Here is a 17,653-nt window from a genome sequence, read left to right on the forward strand (position 1 = left end):
TTGAATTTCAATTTAATGACACTTTTTTCATGAAATTGAGAATAGTTGTCATTAATAAAAATGTGAGATAAATAATACAAATTTCATTATGATAATACAAAGAAAAATTTCTTATAATTCAAAAAGATTAAATGGAATTGAAATTCTCATACCCATAAGAAACGAATGTCGATAATATCTTCATCATCCAGCAATGACGGCGATTCTCTGTGGCATTCAATGCCCAAGGTGAATGCAGAATTATTTTCAATGACATACGGGGCTATTGTTGCGCAAATATTAAAAGATTACGAAGAACCAGAAGAAGTTAACGGAATGTTGTTTCGAATGGGTCAGTTCATTGGACGAAGGCTTGTTGATGAATTCTTTGCAAAATCAAAAATACCAACTTGTGGAAGCATTAGGGAAACAGCAGATAATATCGCTAAAGTATTTGTTTTTAATTCATACGATAAATGTTTTTATTTTTTCTGTTGTTTTAAAAATCAAAAGATTGGATTCAAAATGTTTCTTGGAATTCAAGCGCAAACAACTTTTCCTGGTCCAGAAAATGTGTTTCATATTATTTTCAAAGATAATCCAATGACAGAATTTGTTGAAGTTTGCAATATAATAATTATTTCTTTTTAAATTGTAAAATCAATCAAATGCTTTCATATAGCTACCCGAAAAGTTGCAATCCATTTCATATTGCAATGTTTTGTGTGGTGTAATTCAAGGTGCTCTCGAAATGGTTCACATCACATCAGCGTGTACTTTTGTTCAAGATCAACTGAAAGGAAATGAGGTTAATGAAATGAGAGTCGAGATACGAGGAACATTAAAAGAAGGTTCTGGTGCAGGAGAATAAATATGTATGCATTTCATATTGGCTTTTTTTTAAGAGAGATTTTTATACAATCTTTCAAGATAATATCTGTTCAATAAATCATAAACAAATTCTTAAATTTTTTTCACAATAATATAAAATTGGAGAACGAAGAAGAAATTAGGTAAAATATACAAGTTGATTGGAAAATTTGAGTTCAGTAATAAAACGACAAAACATATAAAATTACATGAAGAGGATAATATCTGTTTAAAAAGGAACTATTTTCTTTTTCTAACATCCAAAAAAGATTGAAGATCCGACCAGATCTTGCAGCAAACAAAGGAAGAACGATTTAAGTTCACAAAAGAGAAATAGAAGATCATCTAACATTTACACCACGATACTTACAGTTTACGTTCCAGAACACTATTTTACATTTTGTTGAATAAAAAATAATTTTCTTGTTAAGCATGCCTTCAAGGATGGATAGAGGAAGTTATTAAAATCTGCTGATGTGAATTTGATGGTGTGTGTTGTGTGTTATTAGAAGATGAGATGATTGTCGGAACAGTTGGTGTAGACTCTGTCGAAGGAATAGAATCAGGCGGCGACGAAAGAGAGTTTGGAATGAAGCTTGAGGAAGGAGAGGCGGTTGGCGGGATGGATGTAGGCAAAGTGAGCGAAGTGCTGATGCTCTCAGTGACTGCGGGTGTGCAGCGAGCAGATGAGTGCGAAGAGTGCGGAGAAGAGGCAGTGAGAACTGGCGAAGTGGGGTTGGATGAAGTGCTTAGAATAGAAATGGCAGAGGAACTGCTAGAGCTTCCAGTTGAATTAGAAGATGGAGAAGTAGAAGATGAAGAAGAAGTGCTTTGAAGTGACAGCTGTGAGAAGTATGATGGTTGCCTAGCAAATACACTTGGCGGAGAAATGAATTGAGCGCGCGACGAGGCAGCCTTTGGCGATGGGGCAACAGGAAGAGGCGAATATGACATTGACAGAGAAGAAGGCTTCCGTTGAAGTGGCGGAGTCTGCTTTGATTTCCCGTATGAAGAAGTCGATGGAGAGAGAACAGACTTCTTTCTGCTTTCGTCGCGCTTTGAAGGAATTACAAACTGCTCTCTGGGAACAGACATGAAGTTGGTGTTATCCTGCTCATTAGGCTGAGAGCTGCCATTGTGAGTGGTAAGATGAGAGTAAGAGCCAGAAATAGACGAGGAAAGTCCTCTTTGATGTGTTGTGTGTTCAGAGCCAGCATTCAGCGGAGGCTTGCAGAGCTGAGACGCCGATCCTGAGTGAAGCGAGAAAGCACTGCCTCGTCGCGGCAAGATGGTGAACAAAGGAGATGACGGAGATATTGCCATTGTTGATAGAACAGCCTGTGTCTTGGATCTGTTTCCGAGATGAGATACAGATGGTACGGGAGAAGGTGAAGGAGATGTGGCAGAAGAAGATCCCGTATTTGAAGAGTCGAAGCGAGGAAATACAGACATAGAAGCAGAGGCAATTCGATTTGGGGTTATTGCCTGTGAATTCATGAACGAAGATTGCTTGTTTTTCTGCACCAGTTGTGAAAGCGAGGAAGAAGGTAAGACAGGCAATGGCTTTGAGGCAGCATTTGGAGAGAAGATAATGGAATGTTGATTTCTCCCTTTCATAAAAGATGAGGATTCTTGCTCTTGATCATCAAGGTCATTCTTTCCTTCTTGCATCAAACCTTCGTTTCCGGCTTTTTCGTGCCCTTTTGTTGGTTTCTTGTTCTTCTTCCGCCTTCCATTTGAGTCGTACTCTTCTTCGCTGTCTGACTCCTCTTCATCAGACTCCAGCTCATCCTCGCCTATCCCTTCCACTCGCTCTTCAGTTGCATCAATCCCAATTTCGTCCTCTTCTCTTTCATCGCTGTCGCCATTCCCTCCTTCAGCCCCGTTCATCTGAAGCAGCATTTCCCTCACCTCTTCAGGCAATGTCATCTCGTTCTTCACTTTCTCTGTGATAATCATTGAGTCTTCGCGAAACTCAAAATTCAGCCTTGACATCTCAAAAAATGGGACAACTGGCACAGGAGTGTGAACTGACTGGACAGAAGATACTTTCGAAAGAGAAGGTGCAGGATGAATTGAAGAGGCTGGTATGTTATTTTTGGATCCACTGGAATTGTTTGAAATGTTGTTCGAAGTGCTGACATGGTTTATTAGTTCATTTGACAAATTGGATGAAGAAGAAGTTATTGTTGAATTAGTTGTCCCGCTGTCTAAAAGTGATGCATGCGAATTTGCGGCTGATGTTAATGAGTGCTGAGAAGGATGTGAATCGCTAGATTTTGGTACTTGCATTGAAGAAATTGAGCCTGTTGTGGATTCTGAAAAACTTGATGAGTCATTGTTTGAAAGAGGTACCGTTGTTGGAATATCTGTTGGAACAGAAGACAATGGAGGTATCGCAATAGGTTGTGAAATTTGTAAAGTGTTAAACTGTGTTGATTCCGTTGATAGTTTATCTTGTTGTAATACTGTCTCTGTTGTCATTGCATGCGTGCAATCAGGAGAGATATCGCAAGGGGAATGCTGCGAACTCATTGCGGAGTTACTAATTCCTACACTCTCTGCACCAACCTACAATGCAATATGCAAATAACAAAAAAAATTGACTGTTCTCAATTAAAAATCAAATATAGTCAAACCATTGGCGTCATATCTGAATGTCGATCTCCAGATGGAAATTGTCTTGTTAATTTTTCATAGTGATATATCTGATAATGATGAATATAAAGAAATGGAAAGATTACGAATGATATCACTGTTCCAATCGATAGAAAAGTATAATATGTAATTGGATTTGAATCTGTCATTCCAGATACAAAATCAAATATAACTGCAAATAATTCTATTATAATGCAATATAGTGGTGTTCTAATTCAGTTGATATAAATTTTAAATTTCAATTGTCAAGTAAACAAAATAAAAATTAATAAAAACCGTTTGATTTTTGTGTGTTCAAATTTATGCAGAGGTTGATACAACGGAAGTGCAAGTGCCAATGTTAGAAAGTGTATGGCAAATGGTATCCAACAGGAAAATATGAATCCGACAATAATTCCAGCAATTTGAGCTATTAATAGAACTGTTGTGAATATTAACAATCTTGAGTTTCTAACTGGTGACGAAATAGTTGGAGTATGATTCATCAACGTTTATTTTGTATTACAGCTATTGAATCGACGTTGTTATCCGTTTATTTAAACTAAAAGAAGAAATGTTAGATCTATTTCCCATTACTTACTTTTGATTGATAGATTTTTAACACTTTTATGTATTCATTCAATAAATTTTTCGTCAACGCAAAAAATGAAAACATAACATATGAAGCAAATGAGATGACAATCCTTCATTATTATTATTATCAATTGACTTTTTCAACAAAAACAAAAATATTGTTGCACCAAAAATAAAAAAATAATGTATATTTAACAAAAATGGTTTTCTAAAATAAATGACTGCTCTTAAAAACAAATTTTATTGATGAAGTTTTTCGGTTCAAATTTTAATAAAGAAAACATGTTAAAGAAAACTGATTATTGAAAATTCCATTTTTTGAGAATTTTGAGCTGAATCAATCTCAAGTATTTATTTATAAAATGTTGATTCCCGTTTCACATTTGAATGAAGATTTTCTTTCACAAAAAAATAAATTTTTCAAAAAATCAACACACTGACATAAATAATGAGTTAAATAATCATTATCTGATTGACAGATCAAGAATCATTTTTGAAATTATTTTGATTTCAAAATTGTTGTGGTCTTTCTTTTTAAAAATTAGAAAGTCTTCATTATCATTCATCATTTAAATGAGATATCTTTCTTTCTTTTTTCTTTTTTCTTTTTTCTTTTTTCTTTTTTCTTTTTCTTTTTCTTTTTCTTTTTCTTTTTCTTTTTCTTTTTCTTTTTCTTTTTGTTTTAATTTTTTGTATTTTTGAATAAATATTTCACTCTATCAATTGAAATCTTTTTATCATCATAATTTTTCCATAAAAACGGTTAGATCAAAGAATGTTTTGAAAATCTTTGTGTAGAATAAAATTTTTATAATAATAACATTGGAGACTATTTGAAGAGAATTGTGAGGTAATAGTCGATTAGATCGACACCCTAAAAAATCGATAAGTCAACTTAATATTTGAATAAAATAACTTGTTTTGCTGATAGAAGTTTATTGACAAACTTTTAACAAAGTTTAATTTCCATGTTTTTTTAACCTAAAAATGAGGAATTATATATAAAAAAGGGAATTATGATCATTAACATTACCTTTCAAGAATACGATTTGTGAAAAAAATAGGAATTCACAACCTATTTTGAAGTTTTCACATTGAAGAAACATGATAAATATGATTAAAGAAAAGAAATCTCCCTATAGAAATGAGAATGAGAGGAGTGAAAAGCATTTGTTTTTTTCTATTATTGTGAAAATATTAATAGGGGAGAGCTGATCGAATTAAGAAATCAAAAATAAAAAGAATCTGAAGGCACAGTTGATTTATTCTTTGATTAAACAACGAAATATCGTTTACTAAAACTGTTAAAAAAGAAATTTTGACGAATGAGATACCGAAGTCAAACCCAAAGTGGTATTAATTAATTGCTCCTTTTTCCGCTTCAAACCCTAATTTCAAAACTCAAATGCTTTAAAACACATTTATTATTATATGTTTGTTATTCCTATCAAAAAGAAATCCAAAAATTTGAATATTTTTGGGTGTCGATCTAATCGACTAATGCCAATTGTGCAATTCAAACATTTTATGGATATACAGGCAAAACCTGATGCAATCACATCAAATATATTTTGCATCGAAAATAATCACATTCTTCTGTTCAGGAACATTTTTAGCCTTTTTTCATTCATTTCACTTTGTATGAAATCACATAGAATAACAGTATAATTTCATTTTATTTCTTGATAGGTCTTTTTTTAGAAAAATATCGACATTTTGAATTTGAATTAGAAAATTTTTCACATTTTCGAAAAACTTTTTAAAGAACGCGTAATAATAGATGCAAATGATGAAAATGGTTTTTGCAAGTGATTCATGCGAATTCAAAATTAAAATACGAATATCGAAAAATGCTATCAATAATTCACATTTTCTGAGTTTTATTTTTTTCTGTGTTCATTCAATTCTCTTTCAATTTCAATCAAAAATAATTACGATAAGTTAAACAAAACCCAAAGTGATTATTTCCCGATTATGACTGTTTTGCAGTTAATTTTTAACAAAGGTTTCATTCAATCAATATTGATTTCGAATCAATCACAATTTTTCGTTATGTTATAAACTTGATGAATTATTATGCACGTATTTCAAAATAATCATTTATTGTCTCAGTGTTTAGCAAGAATCCAATATTTCACAACAAAGATTCTTCGAAATGGGTGATTATTTAAGAAATCATAACTTTTTTCGGAGTGTTGATTTTCCAAAAGTTTTATATCTTTGGAGAGGAATTATTCATTTAAAAAAAAAAAACCTGATAATTGTTGAAAATTTCGATAATTGAGATGATATTCATCAAAAAATTATCTTTGAAAAAAGAAAGGACTTTTCAGTATTTAATTGTTATTTCAGCAAGTCTGTCAATTCTTCAAATTTTTATTCTTCAAGTCCATCAGGAACACAGGCTTCATTTAAGTGAAAAGACAAACTATTTTAACAAGATTCAAAAAAGTTGTCAAAATTAACGAAATAATAATTCTGCCTAATTTCAAAATGACATCAATTCAAAAACGTTAAACAACAATTTGATGTTGAATATTTAAACTCATAATATTGTTTTTTTAAAGAAAAAAAGAATTTGAATTGTTGCTATTTTATATAATTGTCAAGGCAATTACTTTTTGGCTCACAAAAATAATAATATTAATTATAACAGGTGATTTTCACGAAAAATATGATATCAGTATCATCTAAATTGGATATAATTACAAAAAACCGTGCTAAATTGAAAGAGATTATAACAGATTAAAGGTGCATTCAACAAATAGAATTTAACAAAGTGTTTTAAAAACCAAAAAATTCATAAAAACGAAAAAAATAAAAAAATTTTTTTCATTAACAAAATCTTTAACTTTTTGAAAGAGATAAGCAAAGGTATAAATAATGTGTGATTTATAATTGGCAAAAGTAATTTTTGGTGGATAAACGATAAGTCATATTTGAAGGTTCCACTCAATTTGATGAAATAAAAAGAATCTCTCTTTTAAAATTAGATAAAATACTTGTGATTTATCTTTTTTCCAAAGAAGCATTATCATCCGTTGTAGAGTCAAGATCAGATAAGTCGCTATCTGATGATTGATGATTTTCACTTGTTAATTCATCAAAATCAATCATCTGTGTGGGAGTTTCTAAATGATGATCCTCTCTGAATTCCAGCATCTCCACCCCATCACTCATCATCACAGAAGGACGTGCCTCATCTTTACGCTTCGTCAGTTCTTCATTCTGCTCTTCAGCATCTTCAAGAACCCTTTTTGCAAAGACCTGGTCAACAACAGTAAAATGTTCATCAAATATACTACTTAGTACACGTTTGCAACCCATTAGCACAGCTTCTGATCCACTATTCATTGTATCGTACAAAAACGTTAAGCGCTGAATAATTTTTGTGTGATCTTGCTGATGAGCTCTAAATTCTGCAATGCTCAAAAAGTCAGTTTGCTCCATCTCTCTTTCTTCGCTTCTAAGGACAAGAACACAGAGTTGAATGAGCGTTATCATTCCTTGTGCAATGACGCTACTATCACCACCTTCCTTAATATCCTCAACCACAAGCTCTCCGCACATCATCATCTTCTCGTGATTTTCGTCCCAATGTGATATGTATGTTCGCATTGATTGCAGAAGAACCATTTCTCGCTCTCCTTCTTCAATCGGCAACAGACAGCGCAATTTGTCTGTTTGATGCTCATGATTTAGCGCTGAAGATCGAATGGGCAGCATAACGATAAAAAACGACAGAATCACTACAACACAGCAAATAATACTTATGATCATTATCATCTTTTCACTGGAATTGGCATTACTCACGTATTTGTCATAAAGAGCCTTGGTGTAAGTTTGAAGCCCTTCAACAATGTCATATTCAAGAGCAGCATTGATATATTGATAGAGAGGAGATGTTGCATCAATAGGAAGAGGATATTCTTCCATATTCTCGAATGAAATATAAAGGATATTTAACCGAAGCCGCGAGATAAGCGATTGAATTCCGTAAACATTTGATCCAACTCCAGGGATGCGATCTGTTATAGGCATATCGCAAAGTGTTTTATTATTGAACACACACTGACTAGAATCAAACAAAATATCTGTCTTGTATGGATTAGATGTTTGCAATTCAATATAGTGATTGAGAAGCTCATCTCCTGTTCCTATATGAGCCACTTTTGAATAGTGTATTCCAGTATAGATAGCTTCAAAATAATCACTCAGACCTACCATAATATTCTTTAGTAAAGTTCTGTTGCTCGACAGATGAGAATCATTTTTCCAGACTGGATTAGTTGATTCAGAAAATGTGATTGGTACTGGAGATGTGAATGACGCTGCAGCTGGATGCACCAACCGGAATGCGAAATATCGTATCATAATCAGCACTGGAACTTCAATACCCGATAAAAATATTGCATCAGGTTCTCTCCAATTAGCAAAGCCGCTAATGATTGCAGCAAGAAACAGCGATAGCCAAAATATTATAAATATCAAAAGTGAAACTGTAATTCTGACCTTCATTGATTTGTCGAGCGGGGTGGGAAACTTACTGTACGATTCGGACAGTACCTTAATGTTATCTTCCAGTTTTCGTTCCCATTCGACATCTGGAACAACACCTCGAATAAAGCCTTTTCTGGATATTCCTCTGTTTTCATCGTACTCATCCTCCCCCTTTCCACCAGGCATCACACTCCGCACATCATCCTCAACACTGTTTTGAAATGGAAGAGTTGCTTCTCCATGAAAGTTTGTATCAGCAATGTTTATGCCACTTGATGAAGACAAAAAAGGAGAAGTGATTGCTGGACAAGCAATTGCTACATCAGCTCCCGATTGGTCAGAGACGCTCATTTGTTTGTTTCTTTTTGATTGAGGCTTTAAAGCGTTCTGTAGCTTCTTCTCCGTAGATGTTGATGGATTGATAGATATTGACAAAGATGTTGGAGATAATGTCAGAGAAGGAGAAAGCGATTCAGATTCAGACTGAGATGAAGAGGATGAATGTGATGAGGTGGATGATACATAAGCGTTGTATATCTGGGCTTGCTTCTGTGATGCTGATGTGGATGCAAATCCATGGTCAGCTGATGATTGAGTTGATTGAGATTCAAAAGATTTATCTGTGACTTCTGGCTTGACAGGGAATATGGAAGGTAACTGTAACACAGCCTCAGGAGTTTTGGATGATTTAGGTTTTCCTGTTGTTGAAGAAAATATTCCTGTTCCTTCTTCATTTTCTTTCTTTTTGTAAACATTTTTCTTTCTTCTCTTTTGCCTTTTTTGTGGACGGTCAGCTTTTTCACTTATGTTTTCTGATGTTGCTGATGATGTTCCTGGTGAAGTTTGATGAGAAAGATGGAGATTAACAGTTTCATTGCTTTGTGCTATAGAAATACCAGATGGTTGAATGGATCCATCTTTACTCTGACTGTTATTAGCATAAAAAGGAAACTTTGAAGGATCGTTGTGAAATGTCTGAGGAAGAAAAGAATTTGATATGTCAGGAAGAGGAAGTGATGGGAAATGAGGTGAAGGCTGTGAATTGAAAGGGGCGGTGCTGTTCAGCAAAGCAGGTGGACGAAGTGAGTACATTCCGTTTGAACTGTCATCAGGTACATTACTTTTTCTAACATCCATTCCTGTGCCAAAAATTGGAGGCTGCCAAAGCGCTGAAGAACCCATTAGATGTGGATCTGGCAAAGAAGGATTTTGAAGGGAGGATGAAGTGACAGGCAAATCTGTTGGACCCAAAGAAGGTGAAATGAAGTGGGATGGCTGAAATGAAGGAGTGGTGAAAAGATCTGTTGACATTGCCATTCCAGACTGCTGCAACTGGAGCTGCTGCAGCTGGCTTTCCTGGATCTGTTGCTGAAGTTGCAGTTGGAGCTGCTGGATTTGCTGCTGTTGGAGGATTATTGTGAGTGTAGTATTCATCTTTGGAGATGAAGACAGAGTTGGACTTGTTGGAGGAGCTGTCTTTCCAGTTAAAGAGGTTTCTGTTTTTATTGCCTTTGATTCAGAAGAGGATGAAGGAGAATGCGTTGTATGACGTGTATCCTGCGTCTTTTTCAATGGAATTTCAGAGCTGCTGACGCTGTCATTGCGGATATGACTGGACTCAGCGCTTTTGCCATCATTTGCAGTGCTGCTCTTTGGTGATGATGGGGTTGAATTATGACTCGACAGCTTTTCTGAGGCTTGAGGCAAAAATGATCCTGTGGAGCTTTGAGAAGCACTGGGGTGCAGAGCCAAATCTGGTTTGCTGCTTCTTGAATGAGATGAGCTGCGAGAGTCGTTGTGGGAGAGTTCTTCATGAGTGTCCAAGCTGTTTGTCTCCCCTTTGAATTGCGATTCCGATGTTGTTTTGCTTTCATCGCTCAAATCAGGAACATCATTTCTGAAAGCACCTTGTGCATCATCCTCTTCCACTTTAGCATCAAATTCAGGTTCTTTTGTTAACATTTCAGGTGATTGATTGTTCACGTTTCGAAGTTCTGTCAGTTCTGGTTTCTGAAGAATATTTAGTGTGCTATCATGTTGTTCTTCTGGCTGAAGTGGCTGCTTATCGTTTGATGCTGCTTCAAAGAATTCCCGCTGCATTCGTTCTTCTTCGACCTCTTCTTCATCCGCTGAAATAGTTGTATTATTCATTGATTTGTCATTAGCTCTATCTAAATCATCTCCAAGTTTTATATCTCTCTTATAATTTTGATTGACATAACCATTTAATTGAGCTAATTTTTCTTCATGTAACGTGTTGCCCATATTTTTTTGAACATTTGGATTTTCTTTGTAAATTGGTGTTCCATCAGATTTACCTGCAGAAGCATTTTTGCTTTGCTTTTCTTGTGACTCCTTTTTGCGTTCAACAAGCAAAGGATCAGAATTCCAGCGCAGTGGGCAGTGAACAAAGCCAGATGTTATTACCTGAGGATCAGATACATTTTGATTATCAGCAATATAACGTTCACACGTATGATCGCCAGTTGCAGATAGATCAGTGTCAATGGTAGACGTAAATAGAAGTCGATTTTCTGTTGACAATTCTTCTGCTTTTGGAAGGCCGCTACCTCCACCGAACGCAAAATCGTTTTCACCTGAACCTTCTCTTTTGTTTGAGATGTCTGATATTGTACTCTCAAATGTATGAATGTAGTTATCAAAGCCATCTTCTGCCTCCGCTTCAATCTCGTTATTGTCAATTGTTTCATTTTGTTTTGATTCCAAATTGTCTTTTTGGTCATTATTGCTTGAATAAGCATTCATTTTTACTTGGTTAATATCAACAAACCTGGAATGAAAACCTTCTTCCTCAAACTCATCAATATCGTCAATGTCATCTATTGAACTTGGGAGAGTCAGAGTGGAGCAAGTGAGTTGTGTGCTAGCTTCAGATATATTCGGGTTTGTCCTATTTGGAAACAATAACATTGTTGGTGGTGCAAGATTTTGTTTGATGTTGCCTGACGAAAGCGATTCGTAATTTTGTGATTGTAACATCTTTGGATTGAGCAAGTAGCTTTCATAGCCGTATATGTCAGTTGAAGCTGACGTGGAAGCTGAAAGTGAGGAAAGGATAGTGGATGTTGCTGTTGTGGGACGAGAAATGCTCAGGTTGAAAAGCGAATGAGCGTCGAGAGAAACTCCATCTGCACTTTCTGTTGAGGAATGCAAGAGGAGATGATGAGAAGAGTGCGGAAATGGAGCAGAACCTTGTTGAATGGCAGACATCGAACATGAGCCAGAGGGAGAAAAAATGGAAGGAATCGAAGAGATTGTCCCGGATGCAGAAATTGAGGATTTTTGAGAGGAAGGCGAAAAAAGTGAAGCTTGCAAAACAGAATTCTGATTTTGAATTAGATTATTCAAAGGAAGTGAATGAGAGGATGCTGTTGTTGAAGAGGCAATTGTTAAGTCAGGAGACAAAGGCAAGAGAAATTCAAAAGTGTGATCTTGCGCAATTTGATGGGAAGGCGCATTCTGAAAAGTTGGGCTGTGAGCTCGTTCCGATGCTCCCTGCACATTGCGGCTCACTTCTGTTTGATGAATTTTGCCCTCAAGCTTTTCACTTGTCTTTTGAGGTGATAGCGTACTCAAAGAAGATGCATCACTTTCATCATGATCTTCATCTTTAACGATGCATTCACCAGATTTGTCTGCTTCTTCATTTTTCACGTTACTCTCGCAAAGGTTATCACCGTTCTCCTGTTCCTCATCTATCGTACCTTCGTTTTCAGCTAAAAATAATTGCTGTTGATTGGATTGATTGCCTGATGATTCATTTGCTTGTCCATTTGCCGCAGCAGATTCTGCATCTCTTCCGCCAAAGTGCTGGTGAAGATGACTTCTGCTATGCACCTGCTGATTCTGGCTGTCTCTGCTATTGAATGAGCCAATATTCCACTGAGCCTTTCTTATCATTGCTTCAGTTGTTATTGATGTTGGAGTGGAAGACATAGAACTCGAAGATGCACTTGATGATCCAGTAGTTGTGTCAACAGGAGTGAATGGTGATGACTTGAAGAGATTCGACTCCGAAGAGAATACAGCTGGCGTTTCAGGAGATGAAAGCTCAGTGTGACTTTGTCCATCTCCTTCAAATGATTCTGAAAGAGTACGATGCGACAAAAATGTTGCTGGCATTTCAAGCTTATCAAGGCCCATGTTGTCTGATGTGAAGCGAGATCCAGTTGACATGTGCGAGAGAGTCATTCCATCTTGCTCACTGCTAACATTTTCAGTAAATGCAGCATTTGGTGAAAGTGCAGCAGCAGAACTAAGAGGGAGTCGGGGATTATCCTGATACGAAAAATTGTCTTGTGACATTACTCGATGTCGATGTGGTTCTGAAAGTGGACTAGAAAGAGCACGAGATTGTTTTTCAACAACTTGCAGCGGTTCTACTATTTTTATCTCAGACTGCGACTCTGCATTTGCGAGATGTATTTGAGCTCTAAGCTGTTTATCTTCTTCTTTTTCTCTGATTTTTTCTGATTTATTCGAATGCCTTGATGAAATGCTTTTTGAAGACATGCGTTGTTTTTTGGACTGTAAGGATTCTTGCGAATAATTCATATGCCTTGCATCACTCATTTCATTTTCTTCTTTTGTTTGTTCTTTGCCTTTTGTTTCCTCATTTGAATATTCTCCTTTAATAGTTCTTTCGTCATTTTTTTTGTAACTATTTTTCCTTCCCAAGTTTCTGTTTTTTCGGACAAGAAAAGAATCGGAAGTTTGCCTTTTCTGTGTCTTTTTCGACTGCTTTTCATCACTTCCTGAACTTGTACAGAGCTTCATAATCTTCTCAGATTTTGAGTGCGACACTTTGTCTGCAAGTGCAAAAATGTCGATGTGTTTGCCAAGTGATGCATTTCTGAATGACTTTCGTGAATTCGAATGATGCAGCAATGGAGTCCGATCGGCAAATATTTCACTGCTGTCCACGCTGTCTGAATTTGAGTTATTGGATGACAAAGTTTCAATTGTGGGAAAATGCGAACGTGCTGTGTCTTGAGCCAAAGATCTCATCGAAAGAGTATTGTTCAGCGAGGGGAATATTGACTGGGAAAGAGATCGAACCATTTCGCTTTTGCTGGCTGAGCCAGATCCATGCGATTGGAGCAAAGTTGGCACGAATGGATGCCCAGTATGATCGGCAGGGGCATGCTTCGTCTGTTCTTGCTGGGCCATAAGCTGGTTTGTAGTCAAAAATGCAAGCGGAATTGTCGAACGGCTTCCCTGGCGAACAAGTGGCTGGCTTTCAACAAGAGCCATTGGAGTTGTGTTCTGCTGGTTGGTCAACATTTGCAGTGTGTCCTCTGAGCGTGTCTTTGAATGTGTGTCATCGTCGTTATCTTTGTCTCTTTGGAGAAGACGCCTCAGCACATTTTGGATTTTAATTTTCGGAATGTCCAGAAGTTGCACCATTGATTCATGACGTCGTTTTGTGAGGGTAGACACCATGTAAATGTAGAGCATGCTTAGACTTCCAAATGCCAACAGAGTAAGAAATGAGATGCACACAAGATAAACCACATATGCGCTGAAGTATGAATTATTCGCCAAATCAACATAATCTTTCATGATCAGTTTTTCCCCGTCAAAAATCGGAAGAAAACTGTTAAACATCAACAAAAGAAGATGCTCTTTGTAATATGGCACATCAGTCTCCAAATTAACCGAGCTTCCAACCTGTGACATTGATTGCGAAGCTAAAGTGATTGCAGAAAGCATTGTCACTTGCTCCGGAATCATCTGGCTTATTGTTGTTGTGCTGTTGTCCATGTCAATTATGTGGAGAGACACGGATGCACTCTCCCAGCTCGAGGAGTCCATTGTTGATAAGTAGACATCCGCGAAATGTGTTATGAATTCTTCAGAACACTTCTTTATGTGCGAAAGAATATCAGCAAGCGGCTCAATTGCCAGTGCAGCTGATCCGTTGAGAAGGGCGTTGTTGTAATCAGCAGAGTGAGCCAGAACCTGAATGGAGTCAACAGCAAACATCGCTGTGATAGCAGACAGTTGGCACATTCCATACAAGTTTTTAACACAAAGAAGGTCTTTATTTCTATTCTCAATGAACAAAAACAAAAGTCCAATAACTCCTCCGCAATACAAAATCATCCCAGTAACAATTGCGATAAAGAATTTCTTGTCGTTCATTCTGAGTTGTGAATGCTTTGGACCCATCGAATCAGCTAGTTGCATAATCAAAGCCTGTTGCGCAGCTGCTTTGTTTTGCAGCAACTTGTTCTTTTTCTTCTTCTTCTTCTTTCTCTTTTTCGATTTGTCGTGACTATGCCCCTTTAACTTCACCCCCAATAGTTTTTTCGAACTATGCTTCTGCACATCTTCAGCGATTCTGGTTGAGTGATATTGCTTTATCGTTTGGGTGTGCTTTTTCTCGTTTGCACCAGCAAAAAGAAGAGGCACTTTATCCATTTCCACATTGTCGTCTTGAATGTCACTGTTACTTTCAGTGTCTGTTTCAGAATGGCTTTCTTCCAAAGAAATAACCTCATTTTTCGTCACACTGGAATTCTCATTTCTTCCGTTTTTGAATCCCTCTTTGACTTCATTACTGGAGAACTCAGGAGAAGAACCCATTGCTTTCCCGTTAGCATTTACAATTCGATTTTGAGTGTTCTCTTTTTGATGATTACAAGGATTATTCTCGTTATTGGCATGACAATACTCCTGAAATGCGCTGTGCGGAGAATTCAATATCCTCATATCGTCTTTGTTCACCAGATTCCCATCGGGAGCGCTACGTAAATTATCCTCATTCAAAGAAGCAGCCGCACTGACACCATTTAGCAGACGAGCCCTTTCGCAAAATAGCGAATCTGTAATCGCGTTCGAGCGTCGGGAGCGCGAAATATCGTCATCCGAACTGATTGGAGTGCTGCTTGGGCTCCTTGACTTGCTGCTCTCAAACGGAGCCTGCGGGTTGAATGAAGCTTCTTTCTGGTCCTGCGATGTGGGTGACACAGCTTCTCCTGGCTGTGAAAGTGTGACTGTGAGCGTCGGGGTGAAAAAACCGACTTCGCGTGACTCTTCTTCTTCGATCTGATCGGCGTGCAGAAAGATCAGCGCGGCTGTCTCGTCCTCGCGGTAGATGTCCATCAGAAGCTGGCCATACATCCGAAGCAGCTGCACATTCAGAGGATGCGCCCGCAGCAGCTCCTCAAAGCAGCGCCGGGACTCAGCTTCGCTGGCGACCACCTGCCGAAGCTGCGACGGGTACAAATTGAAGTTTGGGTGCTGCTGGATGATGTTTTCCCAGAACTCGCTGAGTGTCTGCTTCGCTTCGGCGTGGTGCTCCATTGCTCGGTAGAGCATCGACTTGAAGGTGAGCGTGGCGACTTCCGAGTCCTGCTCGTTGTTGTCCCCTCGCTCGCTTGTGCTGGAGCTCCTGTCAGACTCCGCGTTCTTGCAGAAGAGCACAAAGCGAAGAGATATCGATGCGTTGCTATATTGGATCTGCCGGAACACAACACTCGCTTTGGCATAGTTCTTTTTGAAGTACGACAGAAAACAGCCATATTGGAAGAGCAGCTGTGTGTTGTTTCGGTGGCGCTTAATAGCCAGCTGATAGACGTAATCGACGTATTCCATGTACTTTTCGTTTCGGAATCTGCGCTCCTGAAGAAAGCGGAGTGAAGGCTCGATTTCATTTGTGTATTTCAGTTTAAGGAAGTGATCTTGCTCGGGTGAAGTGACACCCTCTGAAATGACATGAGTTTCAGGGCTGTTAGGTGGATGTGAAAAAGAGAACGGTGATTGTGATGTGAAAGCTGGAGCAGCAGAAGAAGTAGACGGTGAAGGAGACGAAGGAGCTCCAAGCTGAAGCTGAGGATGGTTGTTTGAGTGCAGATTTGCAACATCACATTTGTTGTCTGGAATTTCGTGATTAGAACCAGGCAAAGGTATTTTTGACTTAACATCAATTAGAGGTTGCTCGTCTTTTGTCAGAAGCCACAATTTTTTCCTTCTTCTACCCATCCAGATACAAAATATAATGCTCAACCCAAATCCGCAAGCAAAGCCTATTATTGTTGACAATAAATAAATTCTGTTAATAATTGTCTTGTCGCAACCATTAAAATATGTGTCTTCAAGTTCATAGCCAATTTCTCGGCTGATGTACATTAGCATAAACACATTGTACCTCATTATGAATAAGCAATTGCCTGTCGTCCAGTAGAATGGTTGAATTTGAATGATGTATATTGTCAGAGATACGCAAAACCCTACAATAACAACACCGCGTAAAAATGCCCATTCGCCACAAAGTTTTAATAGAAGAATCAGTGAGATAATAAATAGTCCATCTAAAGCATTAATCGTTCCTGTGGAAGAAGATAATAATTTACCACCTTTTGGATTGTAATTATAAATAAACAATCTGTAGAAAATGCTCCAAACAGTTGAAATGATTAATAAAATAAATGTGCAAATAGCTGCACCTATCTGGTAACTGTTTGAGCCAAAGCATTCAAGTGACCCAACTCTTGTGATATACTTATTGTCAACTTTATAACAATTTATCGATTCCAAAGATATAGTGTAAATTGGAATGAATAAAAATTGATCAAAAATTGTTGCGATAACTCTCTCTATGGTGATAATTCTTGGATGAGTAGTAATAATATTTTTGAAGAAAATTCCAGAAAGTACAAATATAATGACAACAACGATGTAGATGAGCAGAAGTACAAAAATTAGCACAGTAAAATTAGATTCCAGCAACATGGCATATTTTGTTCCTTCAATATAGCCTGCCATTGATATGTGCAAGTAATATATCTCAATTGATCCATTTGTTCGTATAAATGATAAAGAGCACAATTGAACCGTTTGGATGAGCCATAAAATAAAAAAGGGTATGCTGCTGATAGGTTTTTTCTGTGTAATACATGCAAAAAATAAAATAATTAATAAAAACAAAAAATGATTAAGATAATAGAAACCTGATTGTAAAATGGATAATAACTTTTAAAAATCAATGATTCTAATGGATTGAATTTTTGCTCTGGTAGCAAAGCAACGGCAGAAGAGCTTCCAAACG

At 37.1% G+C, this 17,653-nt stretch overlaps 3 protein-coding genes across 3 annotated transcripts; 1 reads left to right on the forward strand and 2 right to left on the reverse strand.

The window, feature by feature from the left end:
• The first annotated feature begins 158 nt into the window (after window positions 1-158).
• On the forward strand, window positions 159-971 carry MONOS_4269 (Transport protein particle (TRAPP) component Bet3-like protein A). Its single transcript, XM_067874329.1, has 4 exons — window positions 159-429; window positions 493-600; window positions 662-854; window positions 910-971. Exons 1-3 carry the CDS (start codon window positions 166-168, stop codon window positions 848-850), a joined length of 561 nt encoding a protein of 186 aa, XP_067733974.1. The 5' UTR covers window positions 159-165; the 3' UTR covers window positions 851-854; window positions 910-971.
• Window positions 920-4,067, reverse strand: MONOS_4270 (uncharacterized protein). The gene is made up of 3 exons (XM_067874331.1): window positions 3,784-4,067; window positions 3,489-3,717; window positions 920-3,420 (listed from the first exon to the last, which is right to left on the reverse strand). Exons 1-3 carry the CDS (start codon window positions 3,990-3,992, stop codon window positions 1,288-1,290), a joined length of 2,571 nt encoding a protein of 856 aa, XP_067733975.1. The 5' UTR covers window positions 3,993-4,067; the 3' UTR covers window positions 920-1,287.
• Window positions 4,068-6,322: 2,255 nt separating this feature from the next.
• MONOS_4271 (uncharacterized protein) lies at window positions 6,323-16,758 on the reverse strand (the record flags this gene model as incomplete). The annotated part of the gene is made up of 1 exon (XM_067874332.1): window positions 6,323-16,758. One exon carries the CDS (start codon window positions 16,756-16,758, stop codon window positions 7,090-7,092), a length of 9,669 nt encoding a protein of 3,222 aa, XP_067733976.1. The 3' UTR covers window positions 6,323-7,089.
• Between the last annotated feature and the right edge of the window lie 895 nt (window positions 16,759-17,653).

This window comes from Monocercomonoides exilis (assembly GCF_001643675.1).
Source record: "Monocercomonoides exilis strain PA203 chromosome Unknown scaffold6-2077815, whole genome shotgun sequence".
Taxonomy (NCBI): Eukaryota; Preaxostyla; order Oxymonadida; family Polymastigidae; genus Monocercomonoides; species Monocercomonoides exilis.

Bases quoted from the DNA above. Each gene is read 5' to 3' on its own strand.
- MONOS_4269 (XM_067874329.1), top strand. From the start codon at position 166: ATGTCGATAATATCTTCATCATCCAGCAATGACGGCGATTCTCTGTGG. The intron at 430-492 runs GTATTTGTTTTT...AAAAATCAAAAG, and splicing joins CAGCAGATAATATCGCTAAA to ATTGGATTCAAAATGTTTCT. The intron at 601-661 runs GTTTGCAATATA...GCTTTCATATAG, and splicing joins CAATGACAGAATTTGTTGAA to CTACCCGAAAAGTTGCAATC.
- MONOS_4270 (XM_067874331.1), bottom strand. From the start codon at position 3,992: ATGAATCATACTCCAACTATTTCGTCACCAGTTAGAAACTCAAGATTG. The intron at 3,718-3,783 runs GTTTTTATTAAT...CAACTGAATTAG, and splicing joins GAACACACAAAAATCAAACG to AACACCACTATATTGCATTA. The intron at 3,421-3,488 runs GTTTGACTATAT...ATTGCATTGTAG, and splicing joins ATTCAGATATGACGCCAATG to GTTGGTGCAGAGAGTGTAGG.